The sequence below is a fragment of the Pipistrellus hanaki genome, assembly GCF_964339955.1.
Source record: "Pipistrellus hanaki genome assembly, chromosome: 1".
In the NCBI taxonomy this organism is placed as follows: Eukaryota; Metazoa; Chordata; class Mammalia; order Chiroptera; family Vespertilionidae; genus Pipistrellus; species Pipistrellus hanaki.
This window is the reverse complement of record NC_140503.1, coordinates 62,295,007-62,314,362: the sequence shown is the minus strand read 5'-3', so window position 1 is coordinate 62,314,362 and position 19,356 is coordinate 62,295,007. Positions and strand designations below refer to the sequence as shown.

At 56.3% G+C, this 19,356-nt stretch overlaps 1 protein-coding gene and 1 long non-coding RNA gene across 2 annotated transcripts; both read left to right on the top strand.

Annotated features, from left to right (window-relative positions):
* The first annotated feature begins 1,734 nt into the window (after positions 1-1,734).
* VPS18 (VPS18 core subunit of CORVET and HOPS complexes) lies at positions 1,735-12,783 on the top strand. The gene is made up of 5 exons (XM_084904539.1): positions 1,735-2,158; positions 3,386-3,527; positions 8,515-8,606; positions 8,748-10,618; positions 11,294-12,783. The coding sequence occupies exons 1-5, from the start codon at positions 2,068-2,070 to the stop codon at positions 12,017-12,019; spliced, it is 2,922 nt and encodes a 973-aa protein (XP_084760665.1). The 5' UTR covers positions 1,735-2,067; the 3' UTR covers positions 12,020-12,783.
* A 2,225-nt stretch (positions 12,784-15,008) lies between these two features.
* Positions 15,009-16,558, top strand: LOC311632998. Its single transcript, XR_014796877.1, has 3 exons — positions 15,009-15,034; positions 16,127-16,337; positions 16,447-16,558. It is a non-coding gene; the product is annotated as an uncharacterized lncRNA (long non-coding RNA).
* The last annotated feature ends 2,798 nt before the right edge of the window (positions 16,559-19,356 follow it).

Genomic DNA, 19,356 nt, shown 5'->3' with positions numbered 1-19,356 from the left:
TGCAGGCTCGATTCCCAGTGGGGTATACGGGAGGCAGCTGATCAACGATTCTCTCTCATCACTGACGTGTGTGTCTCTCTTTCCTTCTTCTTTCTTCTCTGAAATCAATAAAAAGTATTTTTTAAAAAAAAAACAAAAAGAGCCGAAACCGGTTAGCTCAGTGGATAGAGCGTCGGCTTGTGGACTGAAAGGTCCCAGGTTCGATTCCGGTCAAGGGCATCTCATCAATGTTTCTAACTCTCTATCTCTCGCTCTTCCTCTCTGTAAAAAATCAATAAAATATATATTAAAAAGAAAAGAAAAAGAAAAAGAGCTGAAACCACAGTTTGGCTCAGTGGATAGAGCATCGGCCTGCAGACTCAAGGGTCCCAAGGTTCAATTCCAGTCAAGGGCATGTGCATGTACATTGGCTGTGGGCACATCCCAAGTAGGGGGTTTGCAGGAGGCAGCTGATCAATGTTTCTCTCTCATCTATATTTCTGACCCTCTATCCCTCTCCCTTCCTCTCTGTAAAAAATAAATAAGTAAATAAATAAATAAATAAATAAATATATTTAAAAAAAGAAAAAGAAACCGACTCTGAGTCAACTAGTCGGTGGAAGAGGGAAATCAAACTGCAGTCACACCCGATTCCTTGCAGTCCTGTTGTTTAGGACTCCACACCCACCTCCAAAACTTATCCCTAGCTCCTGCCGGGTTTGAAGGTATTTGCAGCACTCTGGCCACATCTCTGGGTAGCCCCTGCTGTGCCCCAGAGCTTGGAACCGTGCCTGGCACAGAGAGAGTGTGTTTGTGAAATGGGTGACCTGAACAAATCCATCAACAACGTTCCTAGCATTAATTATTTACTTATTGGCCATCGACCTTCAAGGATGGTACCGTACTTAACTCTGTGACCCCAGCACCTCGCCAGAGGCCAGGCAAAGGGTAAGTTTTTGGTGAATGAGTGAATGGAAGCAGCCTGGCACCCCTTAGCTGTGCCTTGTCTTCTGCCTTCCTGTCTGGCCTCCCCCGACCCCAAGGAGCCTTTCACTGCAGAGCAGGTCAGAGGTAGGTCAGGGAGCACATGACTTCCCACTGGCTGGGGCACCCAGCTCTGCCCCCTTCTGTAAGCGGGCCCCTGGTTGTGGAAGAAGAGATCAGGACTACTTCCCTGTGCTTTGTGAAGGCAGGATCCAGACAGCGATTAGACTGAGGAACAGGACGTTCTCCTGGGGACCTAGGACGTTCTCCTAGGGCAGCGAGCTGCTTACAAAGGTGGGAGCGGAGCTGGCCAGGGAGGCTGAGTCCAGCTGAGGGAGGAAAGCCTAGGCATGGAAGGTGGCAGGGACCCGCGAGGCTGGAGCTGGAGGCTGGGCAGGTCGGGGAAAGGGGCTGAGAAAGCCGGGATTACCTCCTCGTGGCAAAGCCCGGAACTGCAGCGGGTGTTGGAAGGAGAGGCTTGTGTTCAGCGAGGCCAATCCGCCACCCCACTCACTGGCCTGCAGTACCAACGCGGCCAGGCCTCCGCCCCAAGCTGGGAACCGCAGCTGCACTCTGGTTCCCGCCCTCAGGGGAGGACTGGGTCCAGGCCCCGCCCCCGCCCCGCCTGGCCCCGCCCATATGACTGGCCCCGTCCGCTCCGCCCGGCCCCGCCCCTCCTGGCCCCGCCCCTCTCGCGACGCCACCCAGTGGCCGCCCCGCGAAGTTCCTGCGCCCGCGCACGAGAGGGCCTGAGAACCCGGAAGTTACGTAGTCGGCGCGCGTCCAGGGGGCGGGAGTCAGCTGAGCTACCGGGGCGAGTGGGGATCACCTGAGCTCCGCTAAGGGGTCGGGGATCTCTTGGCGGCGGGCGTGGGGTGCAGGACTGCTCCAGGTTCCAGGGGGAGCGCTCCTGAGCCATCTCGTTCCGTAAGGCGACAGCGAGAAGGTCCTCGGGATTTTAAAGAGCAGGAGGGCGGCGATCGCCAGGTCTGTCAGATCGCTGTGTAGAAGCTGGGGAATCGCAGGCTCCAGTCGGGGCGCAGGGATCCCTGGCGGAAGCCCCGTTTGTAACCCTTGGGGCGGCGAGTCCCGAAGCCAGGCCCCATGGCGTCCATCCTGGATGAGTACGAGGACTCCCTGTCCCGCTCGGCCGTCTTGCAGCCCGGCTGCCCCAGCGTGGGCATCCCCCACTCGGGTAAGGAGAGGGAGGGTGGCTCCCAGAGCCCTGGTTCGCCTCCTGGGCGTGCAGTTTGGGTCCAGGCCCCTGGTGCTCCCCGGTCTCTCGTGGTGATGGTCGAAGTTTGAAAGAGCAGCCGCGTGATCCGGGCCCTGCCACTAGGGTCCTTGTAAGAGGGAACTGGGACCCAGATAAAGAAGTAACTTGCCTGCAGGGCTGCAGTTGGGAGAACTGAGAATAATAGGCTTCAAGATTCACCTGATTCTGTGCTTTTCTCGAGGGCCTTTCTGGAGATGGGAGGAAGAGACTGGGGAAAGAAACTGGTGAAAGGCGGGTGTTGTAGGAGAAGGAGAGATGGTCCTAGAGCTAACTTCGTCCCCAAACAGGAGGAAATGAAGTGTTTTAGGCCTTTGCTAGAGCTGGGTGAAGCCTGGCACTGAGAGGAGACATTTTTGCAGAAAGTAGTACAGAATTGGCAGAGGGGTCTGAAGTGCTGGGGGTTTTGAGCAATGGTAAAGGAATGAAGTAAAGCCAGAGAGAAAGCAACTTCTGCTTGTTAACCAGCTGATTGGAACGGTTTTCCCAGGTTCCCTGTAGACTCACTGAGAGCATTACTGCACGGGCAGGGAGGAGGGGAGAGGGTGAAGCTAGATGACTTTAGTTGAGCTGGGGTTGCTGGGCCAAAGATTGATAAGGGAAAATGCCCAACCCCCACTCCCCATAACCACTGGGAGCAGGTACACCAGGGCGTGACAGCATCCACAGCATCCCAGGGGTTCCAAGAATCAATTCCTCACTTCTGTCCGAAGGGTGGGAAGAGCCCAGGACCCCGAATGCAGAGGTGATTAGTAAGCTACCTGACATATTGGTTAGTTAACCAAGGCCCTGGGTAGGACTCTGTTGGGAAAGTGGAGAGCAGCACTGTTTCGTTGTTGTTAATCCTCACCGGAGGACACTTTCCCATTGATTTTCAGAGAGAGTGGAAGGGAGGGGTAGACAGAGAGAGACATCGATATGAGAGAGACACACTGATTGGTTGTTTCCTGCACGCTCCCTGACCAGGGCTAGGGATCAGGCCTGCAACAGAGGTATGTGCCCTTGACTGGAAAGGGACCTGAGCCCTTTAGTCTGCAGGCTGACACTATCCACTGAGCCGAACGGGCTAGGGCGGGAGCAGCTTGTTGCTGTTTCTTGCCTTTCTCCCTCTCTCCCATCGCTAACCTTCCCTTTGCCTCTCCCCTGTAGGGTATGTGAATGCCCCGCTGGAGAAAGAAGTGCCCATCTTCACGAAGCAGCGCATTGACTTCACCCCGTCCGAGCGGATCACCAGTCTTGTCGTCTCCTGCAATCAGCTCTGCATGAGCCTGGGCAAGGACGCACTGCTCCGGTGAGTGAGGGCCGGACATGTGGGAATAGGAGTGGATTGGTGATACTTTGGGACTGTTAACGAACTCGTGCCTTGCTACTTCTCGGGGCAGGTGAAACAGGGGATTTGGAATTTTCAGGAAATATTCTTCCCCAAGAGAACCAGTGTAGGGTGGTAGTTAACAATAAGATGAACCTGGATTCACATTCTAGCTCTACTACTTGCCAGCGCTGGAATCTTGAGTAAGTCAGCCAGTCTCTAAATGCATCCCTTCATCTGATAAAGATAATACCAGCCCCCCACTTAGTCACATGGGTCAGTGGAATCCTGAATAAATCCACTCTAAAGGGAAATATGGTCTGGCTGGCGTGGCTCAGTGATTGAACGTCAACCTATGAACCAGGAGGTCATGGTTCAATTCCCGGTCACAGCATATGCCTGGGTTGCAGGCTCGATCCCCGGTGTAGGGGATGCAGGAGGCAGCTGATCAGTGATTCTCTGTCATCATTGATCTCTCTTTCTCTGTCTCTCTCTCTCTCTCTCTCTCTCTCTCTTTCTTCCTCTCTGAAATAAATAAAAATATATTTTAAAAAATTGAGATAATGTATTTTAATACATCTGGAAATAAATACATATATAAGTTGACAAAGGTATTAGCAAATTATCCCAGGAATAATTACTTGGGATAAAACAGCTAAACCTCTATGTCACAGAAATAAATTCTAGGTGAAATCGTTATCGTTATTTAAATATAAAATATAAACAATGCACCCTGGCCCTAGCCGGTTTGGCTCAGGAGAGAGAGTGTCAGCCTGCCAATTGAAGGGTCCCGGGTTCAATTCTGGTCAAGGGCACATGCCAGGGTTTCAGGCTCAATCCCAGTGTGTGTGTGTGTGGGGGGGGGGGGGCGGTATGCAGGAGGCAGCTGATCAATGATTCTCTCTCATCATTGATGTTTCTATCTCTTTCTCCCTCTCTGAAATCAATAAAAAAACTATGCATAAAAAGAAAATAAATAAAAATAAACAACGCACCCTGGTTGGTGTGGCTTTGTTGGTTGGAGTGTTGTCCTGTCATCCCATGCGCCATAAAGACGGCGGGTTTGGTTCCCGGTCAGGGCACATACCGAGGTTGCGGGGTTTCATCTCCAATCGGGGCGCATACTGGAGTCAACTGATAGATGTTTCTCTCACATCAATGTTTCTCCCTCCTCCCATCTCTCTCTCGTTCTCCCTACCTCTCTCTAAACATATTCTCAGATGAGGATTTCTTTCTATATATATATATATATATTTTAAATCTTTATTCATATTATTACAGATGTTCCTCTTCCCCCCCCCCTCCGTTGCTCCCCTCCACCAGGTTCCCACCCCACCCTCTGCTCTTTCCCCACCCCCCATTGTCCTCATCCATAAGTGCACAGTTTATGTTCAGTCTCTTCCCACACACCCCTCTCCCCTTTTCCCCAAGAATCGTCAGTTCACTCCCCTTCCATACCTCTGATTCTATTATATTCAACAGTTAATATTGTTCATCAGATTTTTTTTAAATTTCCTCGGTTTTTAGATTCACTTGTTGATAGTTACGTATTTGTTGTTCATGGTTTTTATCTTTATTTACTTTCTCTTCCAAAAGAACCCACTTCAGCAATTCATATAATTCTGGTTTGGTGGTGATGAACTCCTTTAGCTTTTTTTTATTAGTGAAGCTCTTTATCTGGCCTTCGATTCTGAGTGATAGCTTTGCTGGGTAGATTATTTTTGGCTGTAGGTTCTTACTATTCATCATCTTGAATATTACTTGCCATTCCCATCTGGCCTGCATGGTTTCTGTTGAGAAATCAGCTGACAATCATATGGGTGCTCCTTTATAGGTAACTACCTGCTTTTCTCTTGCTACTTTTAATATTCTCTCTTTGTCTTTTGCTCTTAGAATTTTAATTATGATGTGTCTTGGTGTGGTCCTCTTTGGATTCCTTTTGTTTGGAGTACTGTGTGCTTCCTGGACTTGTAAGTCTAATTCTTTCACCAGGTGGGGGAAGTTTTCTGTCACTATTTCTTTCAGTATGTTTTCGATATCTTGCTCTCCCTCATCTTCTGGGACCCCCATAATTCTGATGTTGGTTCACTTGAAGTTGTCCCAGAGGTTTCTTACATTATCTTCAATTTTCTGGATTCTCTTGCCTTCTAGCTTCTGTGGAGGAGTGTCTTCTGGCTCTTTATGTTCCAAATCTTTGACTTGATTCTTGCGATCTTTCATTCTGTTTTTAGGACTCTGTATAATATTGTTTATTTCAGACAATGTATTCTTTATTTCTAGTTGATCCCTTATTATTTCTAGTTGATCCCTTTTCATATGCTCATAGGTCTCATTTATTTTATCGGCCTTTTCTAGGAGATTCTTGAACAACCTTATAAGTGTGGTTTTGAACTCTATATCCAGTCTCTTTTTGTCCTCCATTTCTTTCGTTTGTGATCTATTTCGTTGTCTTGGCATTTTTGCAGCTTCCCTGATGGGGCGGAGTTTCAGGGTGGAGCCTACAGCCTTGGCTTCCGTCAGCCACGCCCTATGCTGCTCCTGAGTCTCAGTATTCCTCAGGGTCCTTCAGTACTCGCTGCAAGCACCTCTGAGAGTGAGGTGCCCTGGAGTTTCGCCTGCTACCAAACAGTCTAGTCTCTCCCCCAATGAGCCCGGAACTGGGGTTCAGTTAGCCAACCGTCCCTTCTCTGCGCACAATGTGCGCGCCTCCGGGGGCTCTGCCTTTCGCCACTCCCCCGGGGGTTCCGCCTTACAGCCCAGTCTCCCTCTGTATGAGCCTGGGTCCCCAGGGTCTGGCCTAGAACTGGGGTTCAGTGCTGTCGGGTCTGGGGTTCAGCACAGTCTGGAGCTTTTATCTCCTTCCCGCTAGGGAATGCCAGCCAGGCACTCAGCCTCCCTCCTCTTCGGCTCCGTCCTCTCCGCGCGCACCGCGTGTCTCCGTACCTTGGGCTTTTACAGCTCCTCCGCTCTTCCTTCTGGTTTTCTCCTTGCTTCTCGTTGTAGAATTTCCAGTCAGTCGACTTTCCTATAGTTCTGATTAATGTCCATTTTATATTTTAGTTGTATTTTATTGAAATTGTTGTTGTGCGGCTGCAGTTAGTTGTTTACCTGTGCAGCCATCTTGGATCCTCCTCTTTTTTAATATATTTTTATTGATTTTAGAGAGGAAGGGAGAGGGAGAAAGAGATAGACCCATCAATGATGAGAGAGGATCACTGAGCCACATCAACCAGGCAGGTGAGGATTTTTAAAGAAAAGAATATTTAATAAATTTCTACGTTCTTGGGCTGAAGGAAGGTCTTCCTACTTAAGCTAGAAAATCCAGATGCCAAAAGCAAAAGATATAATTAATTGCATAGTAATTGCTATTGTGACAGAACAAATAGCAATGGTTCAGTTCAAGACAAAAGATGGTGGGAAAATAGTTTTTCCACATGACTAACAATCTACATCCTTGTTTCTTAAAAAGCCCTTAAAAATTAATAGAAAAGGGAGAGCAAAGAATATAAACAAGCAGTTCACAGAAGAGGAACTCCAAATTTCCACTAAACATCTGAAAATATTTTTAACTTCTGGGAATTCAAATTAAAGTAACACTAAGATGCCATTTTAAAAAATCTATCAGATTGGCAAAAATTAAAAACAGTAATATGTGTTGCTGGTGAAGATGCAGAGAAATGGACTCTCATACATTGCTGGTGAGAGTATAAATTGCCACTATCTTTTGGAAAAATAATTGGTAATGTCTGTTAAAATTTGAAATTATAACTGACCCAGCAATCCCATTTTGGGAAATACATAACTATAGAAATAAAAGTACTAGTTGCAAGGATACAGATTCAAGGATATTGATTGCAGCATTATTTATCTGTTTGTTTGTGTATTTATTTGTTTTGTTAATCCTCATCTGAAGATATTTTTTCATGGCTTTTCAAAGACAGTAAAAAGGAGAGGGAGGAGAAGAGAGAGTGAAACATTGATGTGAGAGAGACACATCAACTAGTTGCCTCCTACACACACCCTGCCCATGGGCAGGGAACAAACCCACAATGGGGTACGAGGAACAGGTCCTTGACCAGGAATTGAACCTGAGACCCTCCAGTGCCAGGCTGGTGCTCTAACCACTGAGGACACTGGCCAGGATGATTGCAGCATTATCTCTGGTAGGAAAAACGACATGAGCTGAATGCTTACCAGTAGGAAATGATGATTAAATTATGGTTCAGCCATAAAAGAAATATGCATTTATTAAAACAAGTTAGAGTTGTATCTGTTGACTCAGTGAATGCTCATGAAATATCCAAGTGAGAAAAGCAAATTATAAGTTAAGGTGTGTCCCCCGCCCCCCCCACACACACACACACGCACTATGAAGTCATTTTTGTAAAAATTGACAAAACACTATATTATAAATATGGAGAAAGTTGTTAGCATCAGTGTTCTCTGTTGGGAATGACAAGTTTGAGAAGAAAATCATTAGTTTTTTCTTTATACATCTTTACAATGATTTCTTTAGTTAGAATGAGCATATAATTTAAAAAGATTCTAATAAGGGAACTATAATTCAAACAGGAGTATTTCTCAAGGTTATTGTGAAGATTGAGATCATACTAGATTAAGCTCTTGGCATGGTGCTTGATATATAGAAAGAACTCAGTAACCATTAGCTACAATTTGTTGTTCATTTTTCACCCCAGGAGTCTGGCATACCCCTGCTTATTTTCCTGGATGCACTGGAGGTCTGTTGAGTAGAGGAGAAAGATTTCTGCTTAGTGGACTTCTCAAAATGAGGTTCGGGAGTTCTCAGCTGAGGGTTAAGGACCTGCCTGTGTTTCAGGGTCCCCGTGGGATTGTGTTCAGAGTTTTATGTGTATATGTAGATTTCAGGGAAGAAAGGCTGTGGCTCTCATCAAATTATAAGGAGGTCTGTGATTCGAGAAAAGGATCTGCCCTCCTCTTGTCCTGACAGCATTGACCTGGGCAAGGCCAATGAACCCAACCACGTGGAGCTGGGGCGCAAGGATGATGCCCGAGTTCACAAGATGTTCCTGGACCACACTGGTAAGTGGAGGATGGCGGGCGGGCGTGGGGCTGAGGTGAGTCACTGCCTGGCGGCGGGGGTCTGAGGGTGGCAGGGGCCAGGAGGAGGCTGAGGGTGGGATAGCAGCAACCTCCGGGATGCCACGCTCTCCCCTGTCCCAGGCTTTCACCTGCTGATTGCTCTGAGCAGCACGGAGGTCCTTTATGTGAACCGTAACGGACAGAAGGTGCGGCCGCTGGCACGCTGGAAGGGGCAGCTGGTGGAGAGTGTGGGCTGGAACAAGGCCCTGGGCACCGAGAGCAGCACAGGCCCCATCCTGGTTGGCACTGCCCAAGGCCAGATCTTCGAGGCAGAGCTCTCCGCCAGCGAGGGCGGGCTTTTCGGCCCTGCCCCGGACCTCTACTTCCGCCCGCTGTACGTCCTGAGCGAGGAGGGGGGCCCGGCCCCCGTGTGCTCCATCGAGGCCGAGCGGGGCCCTGACGGGCGCGGCTTCGTGATCGCCACCACCCGGCAGCGCCTCTTCCAGTTCATAGGCCGCGCGCCGGAGGGAGCCGAGGCGCAGAGCTTCCTGGGGCTCTTCGCCGCCTTCGCGGACCACCCACCCCCGTTCCGCGAGTTCCCCAGCAGCCTGGGCTACAGCGAGCTGGCCTTCTACACCCCCAAACTGCGCTCGGCGCCGCGGGCCTTCGCCTGGATGATGGGGGACGGGGTGCTGTACGGGTCCCTGGACCACGGGCGCCCCGACTCCCTGCTGAGCGAGGAGCGGGTGTGGGAGTACCCAGAGGGGGTGGGCCCCGGCGCCAGCCCGCCCCTGGCCGTGGTCCTGACCCAGTTCCACTTCCTGCTGCTGCTGGCGGACCGGGTGGAGGCGGTGTGCACGCTGACGGGGCAGGTGGTGCTGCGGGACCACTTCCTGGAGAAGTTCGGGCCGCTGAGGCACATGGTGAAGGACCCGTCCACCGGCCACCTGTGGGCGCACACCGAGCGGGCCGTGTTCCGCTACCACGTGCAGCGCGAGGCCCGCGACGTGTGGCGCACCTACCTGGACATGAACCGCTTCGACCTGGCCAAGGAGTACTGCCGGGAGCGGCCCGACTGCCTGGACACCGTGCTGGCCCGGGAGGCCGACTTCTGCTTTCATCAGCGCCGCTACCTGGAGAGCGCCCGCTGCTACGCCCTGACCCAGAGCTACTTCGAGGAGATCGCCCTCAAGTTCCTGGAGGCCCGGCAGGAGGAGGCTCTGGTTGAGTTCCTGCAGCGCAAACTGGCCAGCCTGAAGCCGCCCGAGCGCACCCAGGCCACGCTGCTGACGACCTGGCTGACGGAGCTGTACCTGAGCCGGCTCGGGGCCCTGCAGGGCGACCCCGAGGCCCTGGGCCCCTACCGGGAGACGCGGGAGCGCTTCCGCGCCTTCCTCAGCAGCCCCCGCCACAAGGAGGCGCTCTTCGCCAGCAGGGCCTCCGTGCACGAGCTGCTCGCCAGCCACGGGGACACGGAGCACATGGTCTACTTCGCCGTGATCATGCAGGACTACGAGCGGGTGGTGGCCTACCACTGCCAGCACGAGGCCTACGAGGAGGCCCTGGCCGTGCTGGCCCGCCACCGGGACCCCCAGCTCTTCTACAGGTTCTCGCCCGTCCTCATCCGCCACATCCCCCGGCAGCTGGTGGACGCCTGGATCGAGATGGGCAGCCGGCTGGACGCCCGGCAGCTCATCCCCGCCCTGGTGAACTACAGCCAGGGCGGCGAGGCCCAGCAGGTGAGCCAGGCCATCCGCTACATGGAGTTCTGCGTGAACGTGCTGGGCGAGACGGAGCAGGCCATTCACAACTACCTGCTGTCGCTGTACGCCCGCGGCCAGCCGGCCTCGCTGCTGGCCTACCTGGAGCAGGCCGGGGCCAGCCCGCACCGCGTGCACTACGACCTCAAGTACGCGCTGCGGCTCTGCGCCGAGCACGGCCACCACCGAGCCTGCGTCCACGTCTACAAGGTCCTGGAGCTGTACGAGGAGGCCGTGGACCTGGCCTTGCAGGTGAGCCCGGGAGTCCTGTCGCCATCTAAGAGAGGGGCCGGGAGAGCAGCAACGTCAGTGCTGAGGGGTTCGAGAGGTGGCTGTGCCCCGGGGGCGCTGGCTTCCTTTGCGGAGAGGTGCTGCAGTACAGAGGCTAAGCACGGGGACTCTGAAGTTGGGATTTGAATTCCGATTCTCCCACTTTCTAAGCTGTGTGACCGCAGGCTAGTTCTGAACCTCTCTGTGCCTCCGATGATTCATCCAAAGAAGGAGGTCATAGGAGAGTACTTCCCTCAGATGAAAGTGCTGAATAGGAAAAGCACTCAGAACAGTGCCTGTTGCTTAGGTAAGTCCTACACACACGCTAGCTATTGTATTACGGTCACAAATGCAGAAGGACATTTCTCAAATCAGTTGAATCAAATGAGTTATTACCTAAAGGACTTACTGAATGTCTGAAGGCAGGGCCCCAAAATTGGATTGTGATTGTTTTTAAGTTCACTAAGATTGAAGCCCTCCGTCATAAGTAGCTTTTGCAGAGCTGTGGGGGGACGGGCCCACCCCTGACACAGGTTTCTGGCTCGGCTCCCAGAAGCCCCTCCTCAGGCCCAGGGTCTCCCTCGGCGCCGGGCTCTCCCACAGCCTCTGTCCTGGGCGGGAGGAGGCTTGACCCTAACACTCGTGGCTGCCCCCCAGGTGGACGTGGACCTGGCCAAGCAGTGCGCCGATTTGCCCGAGGAAGATGAGGAACTTCGCAAGAAGCTGTGGCTGAAGATCGCGCGGCACGTGGTGCAGGAGGAGGAGGACGTGCAGACCGCCATGGCCTGCCTGGCCAGCTGCCCCCTGCTCAAGATCGAGGACGTGCTCCCCTTCTTCCCCGACTTCGTCACCATCGACCACTTCAAGGAGGCCATCTGCAGCTCCCTGAGGGCCTACAACCACCACATCCAGGAGCTGCAGCGGGAGATGGAGGAGGCCACGGCCAGCGCCCAGCGCATCCGGCGGGACCTGCAGGAGCTGCGGGGCCGCTACGGCACCGTGGAGCCCCAGGACAAGTGTGCCGCCTGCGACTTCCCGCTGCTCAACCGCCCCTTCTACCTCTTCCTCTGCGGCCACATGTTCCACGCGGACTGCCTGCTGCAGGCCGTGCGGCCTGGGCTGCCGGCCTACAAGCAGGCCCGGCTGGAGGAGCTGCAGCGCAAGCTGGGGGCCGCTCCGCCCCCCGCCAAGGGCTCCGGCCGGGCCAAGGAGGCCGAGGGCGGCGCTGCCGCCGCGGGGCCGAGCCGGGAGCAGCTCAAGGCTGACCTGGATGAGCTGGTGGCGGCCGAGTGTGTGTACTGCGGGGAGCTGATGATTCGCTCCATCGACCGGCCCTTCATCGACCCCCAGCGCTACGAGGAGGAGCACCTCAGCTGGCTGTAGGAGGGCAGGCGGGCAAGCACAGCGACTCGCCGGGTCTTAGGAAGGCGGTGAGGGGGCTGCTGCGAGGCCGTGGCTGTAGGAGGGCGCGGATTACAGCCGGTGCCCATGGGGTATCCGCGCTGAGCCCACCTGCCCGCTGCTCAGGCTGCTCCTCGGCCGCCTTCGGGCTGCTGCTCCGCCAGGCCGGCAGCCCGCCTCCGGCACAGGGCACGGGCCTCTGACCGCCTTCCCGCCCCCTCAGCATCGAACAGCTCGGCTTTCCTTCTCGCTCTCGGCACACTTCCTGCTCAGCTTCTAGAGCACATGTGTCAAACACAAGGCCCGCGGGCCAAATCCAGCCCGCCAGGCCTTGCAATGTGGCCCGCACCGCGCTGTCATCACTGCACTCCGCTGTCAGTTTATGACATTGTCAGTTTATGACTGTTCAGTAGACCATTCGGCCTGCGATTAGGCTGGATTTTAGATTTTGGCCCCTTCTCTGATTGAGTTCGACACCCCTAGTCTAGAGCAAGAGAACCGTTCTCCCCTTTCACTCCGTGCCTCTCCTCTCCCAGAGGAAGCCCTCTCTCCTGTCTGCCCCCGGGGCGCAGGAGTGAAAAGAACCCCCTCCAAGTCTGGGCGTGGGGGTGGGGAAGGCGGTGCGGCAGGGGGTGCGGGCGTGTGCACCCTGTTGGGTGTCCGCTGTGAGGGGTGCCCGGGCAGAGGCCCGTGGAGGGCAGCGGGAGCTGGTGATGGCGGAGAGCATTAAACTGCATTGCACTGTGGCTCTGGAGCTGGTGGACCGTGGTGATGCTGGCTGAGTGGGCGGGGCCCGGGAGGGTGGGGGCCGCGGGGAAGCTGCCTGGGTCCTGCGTGCTTCCGAGCCTTGGCCCTGTGTCTTCGCCTGGAAGTGTGACAGGATGGTCGGCCCGTCCCTCCCCTCTGTCCTCTGATTCTTGGCTTCTGCTGGAAATTACCACCCATCGTCCTGTTTGGAACAGGGGCTGTTCTTCCCTCTGCCAGCAGGGGGTGCTGCTCCCCACAGAATCCTTTGCACGCAGGCAGCGGGACGTGCTGATTTCTCGCTTCCTCCAGGAGTGCTTCCTCAGTCTGTTCCTTCCCCAGGTGTCCCAAGCATTTTTCTGGGTGTCTCGGTGACCTCACCGTGAATCTAAGCCCCTCGCTCCTTCTCCCTCCATCAGCCCTTACAAATACTAGGTTTTACTTCCCCTCTCTGCCAGCTTGGATTCCTGAGGGCCAGGTGCTGCCCCTCTGATGCCGCCCCGTCACTGTCTGGCACTTAGCCATAGTGCTGAGGTCCAACATGGAGGGGAGGGTGCCATTGCTACCATCCCTGGCATTTGGCAAACAGGTTTTTTCCTCTCTAGCTCCTGTGCCCTGCCCCTCCCCCATGTTACACTTCTTTCGTTGTGGCTGGAAGCTAAGCCACAACCGAAGATTCTCCGAGCGGGGCCTTCCTGTGACATCAGCGAACGGCCTGTGCTCCTGACGCGGGGTCCACAGTCCACAGCCTGCTCGCTGGGTGTGGCCCGCTGGCTGCCAGACTGAATAAAACAACAAGCGAGTGTTCCTGGAATCGGGCTGGGGTCAGGGCACCTGGCTGGTGTCTGCAGTCTCTTCTTTCTCCCTGCGGTCAAATCCTCCTCCAAGACGTGTCTGCTGCGGTCCCGGCGGAATCTTGCCCATCTGAGTTCCCCAACCACTGGAACAGCAGCAAGGCTCTGCCAGCCTACGGGGCTGGAAGCTGCCTCTCCGATGAGCCTCAGATTCCCCATGTTCCCCCAGAAGTGAGAGTGGGAGTGTGTGTGTGTGTGTGTGTATGTGTGTGTGTGTGTGTGTGGGTGTGTGTATGTGTGTGTGTGTGTGAGGGGGGGGGTCTCACTGGGTAAGCAGAGGACATCAGAATCCTGTTCCTTTCCCGATCCAGGGAGATCTGGAAGGCTCCTGTTCCCTCTCCCCATGGGCCTCAGGCTCTCCGCACACCTACACGTGCCCAGTAGAGGACCCGGGGTGTTGTACCTCCCCCCGCCCCCTCCCATTTGTACATATTGGGTCTAAGCCTTGGCCTGCCCCTGGCACGGTCCCTTCCCTACTTAGAACAGCTTGGGGCTTCTGTCTGTGCACATAATGGGGGCCTAATATGCTAGTTAAACAAACACTGCCTGTCGCCCCCTCCTCCCCGAGAACTTGGCTAAGACAGCCCGGGACGCCCCTGCCCCTTCTGTCCTCTCTCAGCCTGCCCATCTGGTCCCGGGCGGCTTCCTCATTCCTGGAAAAAGGCCCCAGGTTTCCCTGGCACTGACAGAGAGAGAGGGGTTCCGTTGAGTCAGGGCAACGGGAAGCCACAGCTCTTAGATCCCTGGAAGCCAAGCAAGGCCTGGAACGAAGGGGAGAGAGAAGGCCCTCAGGGCCTTGGCCCTAAGCCTGGGGGAGGGCCAGCGAGGGGGGGTGGAGCGGTGTGGGCAGCGGCCAAGATGAATGAGCTGCTCCTGGAGCGGCCACTGGAAATAGAAGGAGTGGCCAGAGGCAGTGACGCTGGGATCAGGGCAGGAGGCCTGTAAACAAGGAAGCCACCTGGGGGAGATGCAGGGCGGCCGCTGGTCCTGGGAGCAGGTGCTTCCTGAGGCCCGCCCTTGAGAGGCCCCTGGGGAGCCGCCCCGCGGGCTGGCAGAGGACACTAGGGGACGCTGTCTACTGGCTTCCCCGGCCGCCGGCTCCCTCCCACAGCGCCCGGGGGAGTGGCCCTCGGAGGGTGTGCCAGCCCGGAGTCAGGCCTGGCTCACCCGCCTGGCCACCCTCCCTCCTCTTGTCCCCGAGGCAGGCTGGCCAAGGGCACCGGCCCTGGCAGGGAGGGCTCCGGGCACAGTCTGGGCAGCCTGGTGTGGACTCATTCCCCAGGGACCACCGACCCTCAGAGTTCCTGCCCCCAGGGCTTGGATGGCAGGCACCGGGCCCATTGGGGGCCACAAAGCCACCGTCTCCCGGGCGCCCCCCCTGGCGCCAGGGAAACGAAAGGTTAGGGGCCCGGAGGGACTTATCCGGCCCCACTGGGTGGGTGGGGGCGTGAGGGGTACACCTCCCCCCCACTCCCCCAGCTCTGCAGATTCTTCGAGACACTTTCACAGGCGGAAATTCCCAGAGGTCAGAGGAGGGAAACGGTTAATTCCTTTTATTCAATGGGTCCCCCCCTCCCCACCTCCCCCCAACTTCCTCCCTCCACTTCCCGCCCCCCCCTGTGTGAACAGGAAGTGGAGAGGAAAAGGCTCTGAGCGGAGCAGCTGGGAGCAGGAGGCAGGGAGTGGGCGGCAGGCTTGGTGCCAGCCCTGCCCCTCATGGCTCCTTGCTGCAGGGCCAGGCCCACTGCGGCCTGGGAAAGACCCCGCAGCCCCGCCGCCAGCGGCCGGGGAGCCGGGAAACGGCCCAGCGTCCGAGCCCCTGCCCGCAGCCCGCCCCCGCCCGCCCGGGTCACCTGCGAGGCATCCTCTGCCCAGGACCCAGCTGCCCTCGCCACTGCAGCCCCACCCCCACCGCAGGCTGGGCACCCGAGCTGGCAGGCATCTCTTTAGGCAGCCGCCAGTCCTGGCACTGGCTCCAGCCCCTCGGCCCTGCCAGTTCTTTGAAGCTCATGCAGCGCTTCCTGTTTGGGGCGGGCAATGCCAGGGCCCCTCCCCCACCATTGTTCTGTAGAGACCATAGGTCCATCTGTTGCCCCATGGTGGGGCCCCTAGGCAGTGCCACAAGGGAGCAGCACCACAAAGGACCCTGCTGGCAGCCCTGCTTCTGTGGAGTGCGGCTGCGGCAGGCTGAGGGTGGATGGTGGTCAGAGGCAGGCCCGGGTGGGCAGCGGGACAGAAGCAGGAGGCCAGATCCAGTTCTTGGGCAGCTGGAGCCTCCACCTGGAACACGGAGGTGATTATATCCAGTCAGGGGGCGCGGAAGCCAGCAGGAGAGGGAAACCATTCTTACGCCCGGATTTCCAAAGGGAAAACTGAGGCAGAATGGGATGGTCTGGGATGGCCCATTCAAGGGGCATCAAGAAGGTTCTTCTTTCCGAGGGATTATTGCCCCTGTGGCTGAACGTCCTCTGACGTGGTGCTCTCTCTCCAGAGCAGCTCTGCCTTTTCTCAGCTCTCGCCTTGAAGTAGCCCTCGAACTGGGCGGGCAGGAGCCGTGAGGCCATGGGAGGCGAGGGCGGCCCCAGGTTGGCGATCAGCAACCAATATCCGCAGAGAACAAGCCCAGGCAGGCCTTCAGAAAAAGAGGAAGGGGCAGTGGTCTGGCCACCGGGAGGTTCCCAGGCTGCCCGCCATGGCCAAAGGTCTGTTTGCTTTTCCCAGGTGTGAAGGCAGGTGCCGGAGCCCTGCAGCTGGCCTCCGCTGCCGTAGCCCCATCTCACAGCTCTGACCTCGACCTGCTTCCTCTCACAGGGCCAGAAGCCCAGCCACGGTCTGGCCCGTTTCCCTCACCAGATCCTCTGGCTCCTCTTGCCAACCCAGGGCCTGAACTTCCTAGGTCACGGCTCCCAGGATGTCAGAGCGGCAGAGGCCTCCGAGAAAGGCTGTGGGGGGACGTGGGACCTTTGTTTCTGTAAAAACTTGCATGGATGTCCCAACGCCTGAACTTCATAAGCTTCCCTGCTGGAAGCCAGGCTTGGGGGAGAGGCACGCCCCTATCCACTGTCCTCTCCCATCTCTATCTCTAGGGGAGGCCAGGGTGCCCAAGAATCCAGCTTGAAAATCACCGAGCTGCCAGTCCCACCTTCTGATTTGACAGGTGCCAGATCTCGGGAGAAACGGGTGGCGGCACTAGGCGCCATCCAGGATCCCGTCCCTTCTCCAGGAGACTGAGCGTCAGTCAGCAGCGGATTTGGGAGCCAACCACTGTCCCAGGCCCCTCACTGCGGTCGTTCCTCATCCAAGCGGGTCGTGCGAGGGCCAGGGAGGTGATCTGGAAAGAGCAAGCGCGGGTCTCTGCTCGGCCGTCCACCAGCCGCCAGCTGAATCACACCCTCGGAACCTCAATTTCTTCGCCCGTGAAAGGTGAAGCTCAGGCCAGAGCAGTGAAGCACATCTGCCAGGGGCCCGGGGCCCGGGGCCTGGCGCCTGGGCAGTTCCCCGGCTGCTCTCTCTCCTGCTCTCTCTGTGCCTCACAGGGCACCCGTGAGCCCTGCCATGGCTCTTCCCGCGGAAACCCCTCTGGTCCCTCTGGGAATCAGGCTGGAATCGAAAGAGGCTTCGGTGAAAAGGTTTTTCTGGTTCTCGAACGTGGCGATGGTGGGGAAGAGAGGCTGCGGCTGCGGCTGAGAGGAAGCCCTCAGGCAGGTAGGAAGGATACAGCCGCGCAGGTGGGACAGGGGCGCACCTACCTTGGGGGACGGGTTGGGGTTCTGGAGGAGAGAGGCGGACAGGATGACCGAGGAGGCCGAGCCAGGCCGGCCCCTCTGCCAGCCTGCCCTCACGGTCCAGCCAGGGCTTGCACAATAGCCGGGCTGACTGGAGCGCTGGCACTCCCCCGGGAGCCTCAGGAAGTCCCCCTTTGACCTTTGACCCCCAGGCCTGCTACAGGCCAGAATCCCAAGCAGCTGTCCTCTCTTTTACCTTCTGTCCTGGTCCTTTCCCTCGGGTGAGACTCAGAGACACCCAAGCACGCACCTCAGAGCTCCTCCTTTCTCATGTTCTTGGGGGTGGACCAGCCGGAGCCTCCCCGGGCAGCTCCCCCTGTGGGCTGAGGGACCCTGGGAGTCTGGCTGTCTGAAGGATGCGCCCCAGCAAGTGCTCCTGGATGTCCAGCCGTCCTCCCAGGTGCGTTCCTGGCTTCCTCCCGGTCCCAGAGCCCGCGGGTGACACCGGGACAGCAGGCAGCGCCCGCCCTCTGCCACGGAGTCCGGAGCCCGAAGAGCCCTCCACTCCGCGGAGCCGGGTCCGAAGAGCCCCGAGGCCGCTCCACGCTGAGCGCGCTGGGCCTCACGGCACGCAGTTTCACAATCAGACAATTCCCTTCGGTTTTCTAGCGGGATTTTTGCTTTTATTTTTTAGGGTTTCTCTGCTTTTTTTTTTTTTTTTTTTTTAAGTAATCAGTCTAAATTTGTCATTACAGATCCCCCATTTCCGTCCCTACGGGCCTCACTGTCATCCCCTGGAGCCTGGAAACCATATGTGTGGGCAGAAACCCCCCAGCACCCCCCCGCAGTACCCGGGCCCGGCCTGGCCTCCGCAGGGGCAGCCTGCTGGCTGGGGAGGAGTCGACACTCCAGGCTGGGGCTGGGAAGGGAGTTTCTCTTTGGACCTTCCCAGCTTCAGCCATGGAGAAGCCGTGTGGTCTGGTGGTTAGGGCTGGAACACACGGGTTCTGTCCCCAGCGATCTCTTTGACTAACGCCAGAAGCCTGGGAAACTCCGAGGGACTCAGTTTCCCCGCGAGCCGGGGGACTCCGGACTTCACTGCCTGGCTTATCTCCTATCTGTCTGGGTGAAAAGTGCTTGATCCAAAATTTTTACCGCCACTTACAAGCTGTGTGACCTTAACAAACGGCGTAATCTCGCTGAATGTCAATTTCCTCATCTGTAAAGTAGAAGCTATTATTGTACCGACCTCCTGGTTGTTGTTAAAGTTAAATAAGAAAGCATGTTCTCAAGGGCCCAGGGCCATGCCTGCTGTACAAGCCAACACACAGTAGATGTTACTGTTAACAAGTAGAAACATTGCCGAAACCGGTGTGGCTCAGCGGTAGAGCGTCGGTCTGCAGACTGAAAGGACCCGGGTTCGATTCCGGTCAGGGGCATGTACATTGGTTGCGGGCACATCCCCAGTAGGGGAGTGTGCAAGAGACATGGGAGATGTTTCTCTCTCATCGACGTTTCTAGCTCTCTATTTCTCTCCCTTCCTCTCTGTAAAAAAATCAATAAAATATGTTTTTAAAAAAACAAGTAGAAACACACAGTGAGGTGGCAGCGTGGTTCTCCGTGGTGCTGGCCTGAGTCCCTGCCGGCCGGCCTGCCTCTCCTCTCAGGCTGCCCAGTCCAGACCTTCCTTGGGCCTCCTCTGGCTGGAGAAGGGGCAGGGATGACTACCAGTTGTGAATCAGAGCAGAGGCCTGGCTCCTAGTCCCTGTCTCCATGACGACCCCAGCCCCTCCCCTCCTTCCTTCCTCAGGAGCTTTCTGTTTACTGTAAACAGCTGCCCCAGCTCAGCCCTAGCTGATCCTGCCCAGGGCCAGCCAGGCCCTCTCTGAACCTCTGAACCGGGGATTGACGATGTGCGAAGGTCTAGGCCCGCATCCCGGGCTGTGTGAGGCCTTGAACAGGCTCTGCTCTGCCATCTTGACTGGAGGAAAGGGGA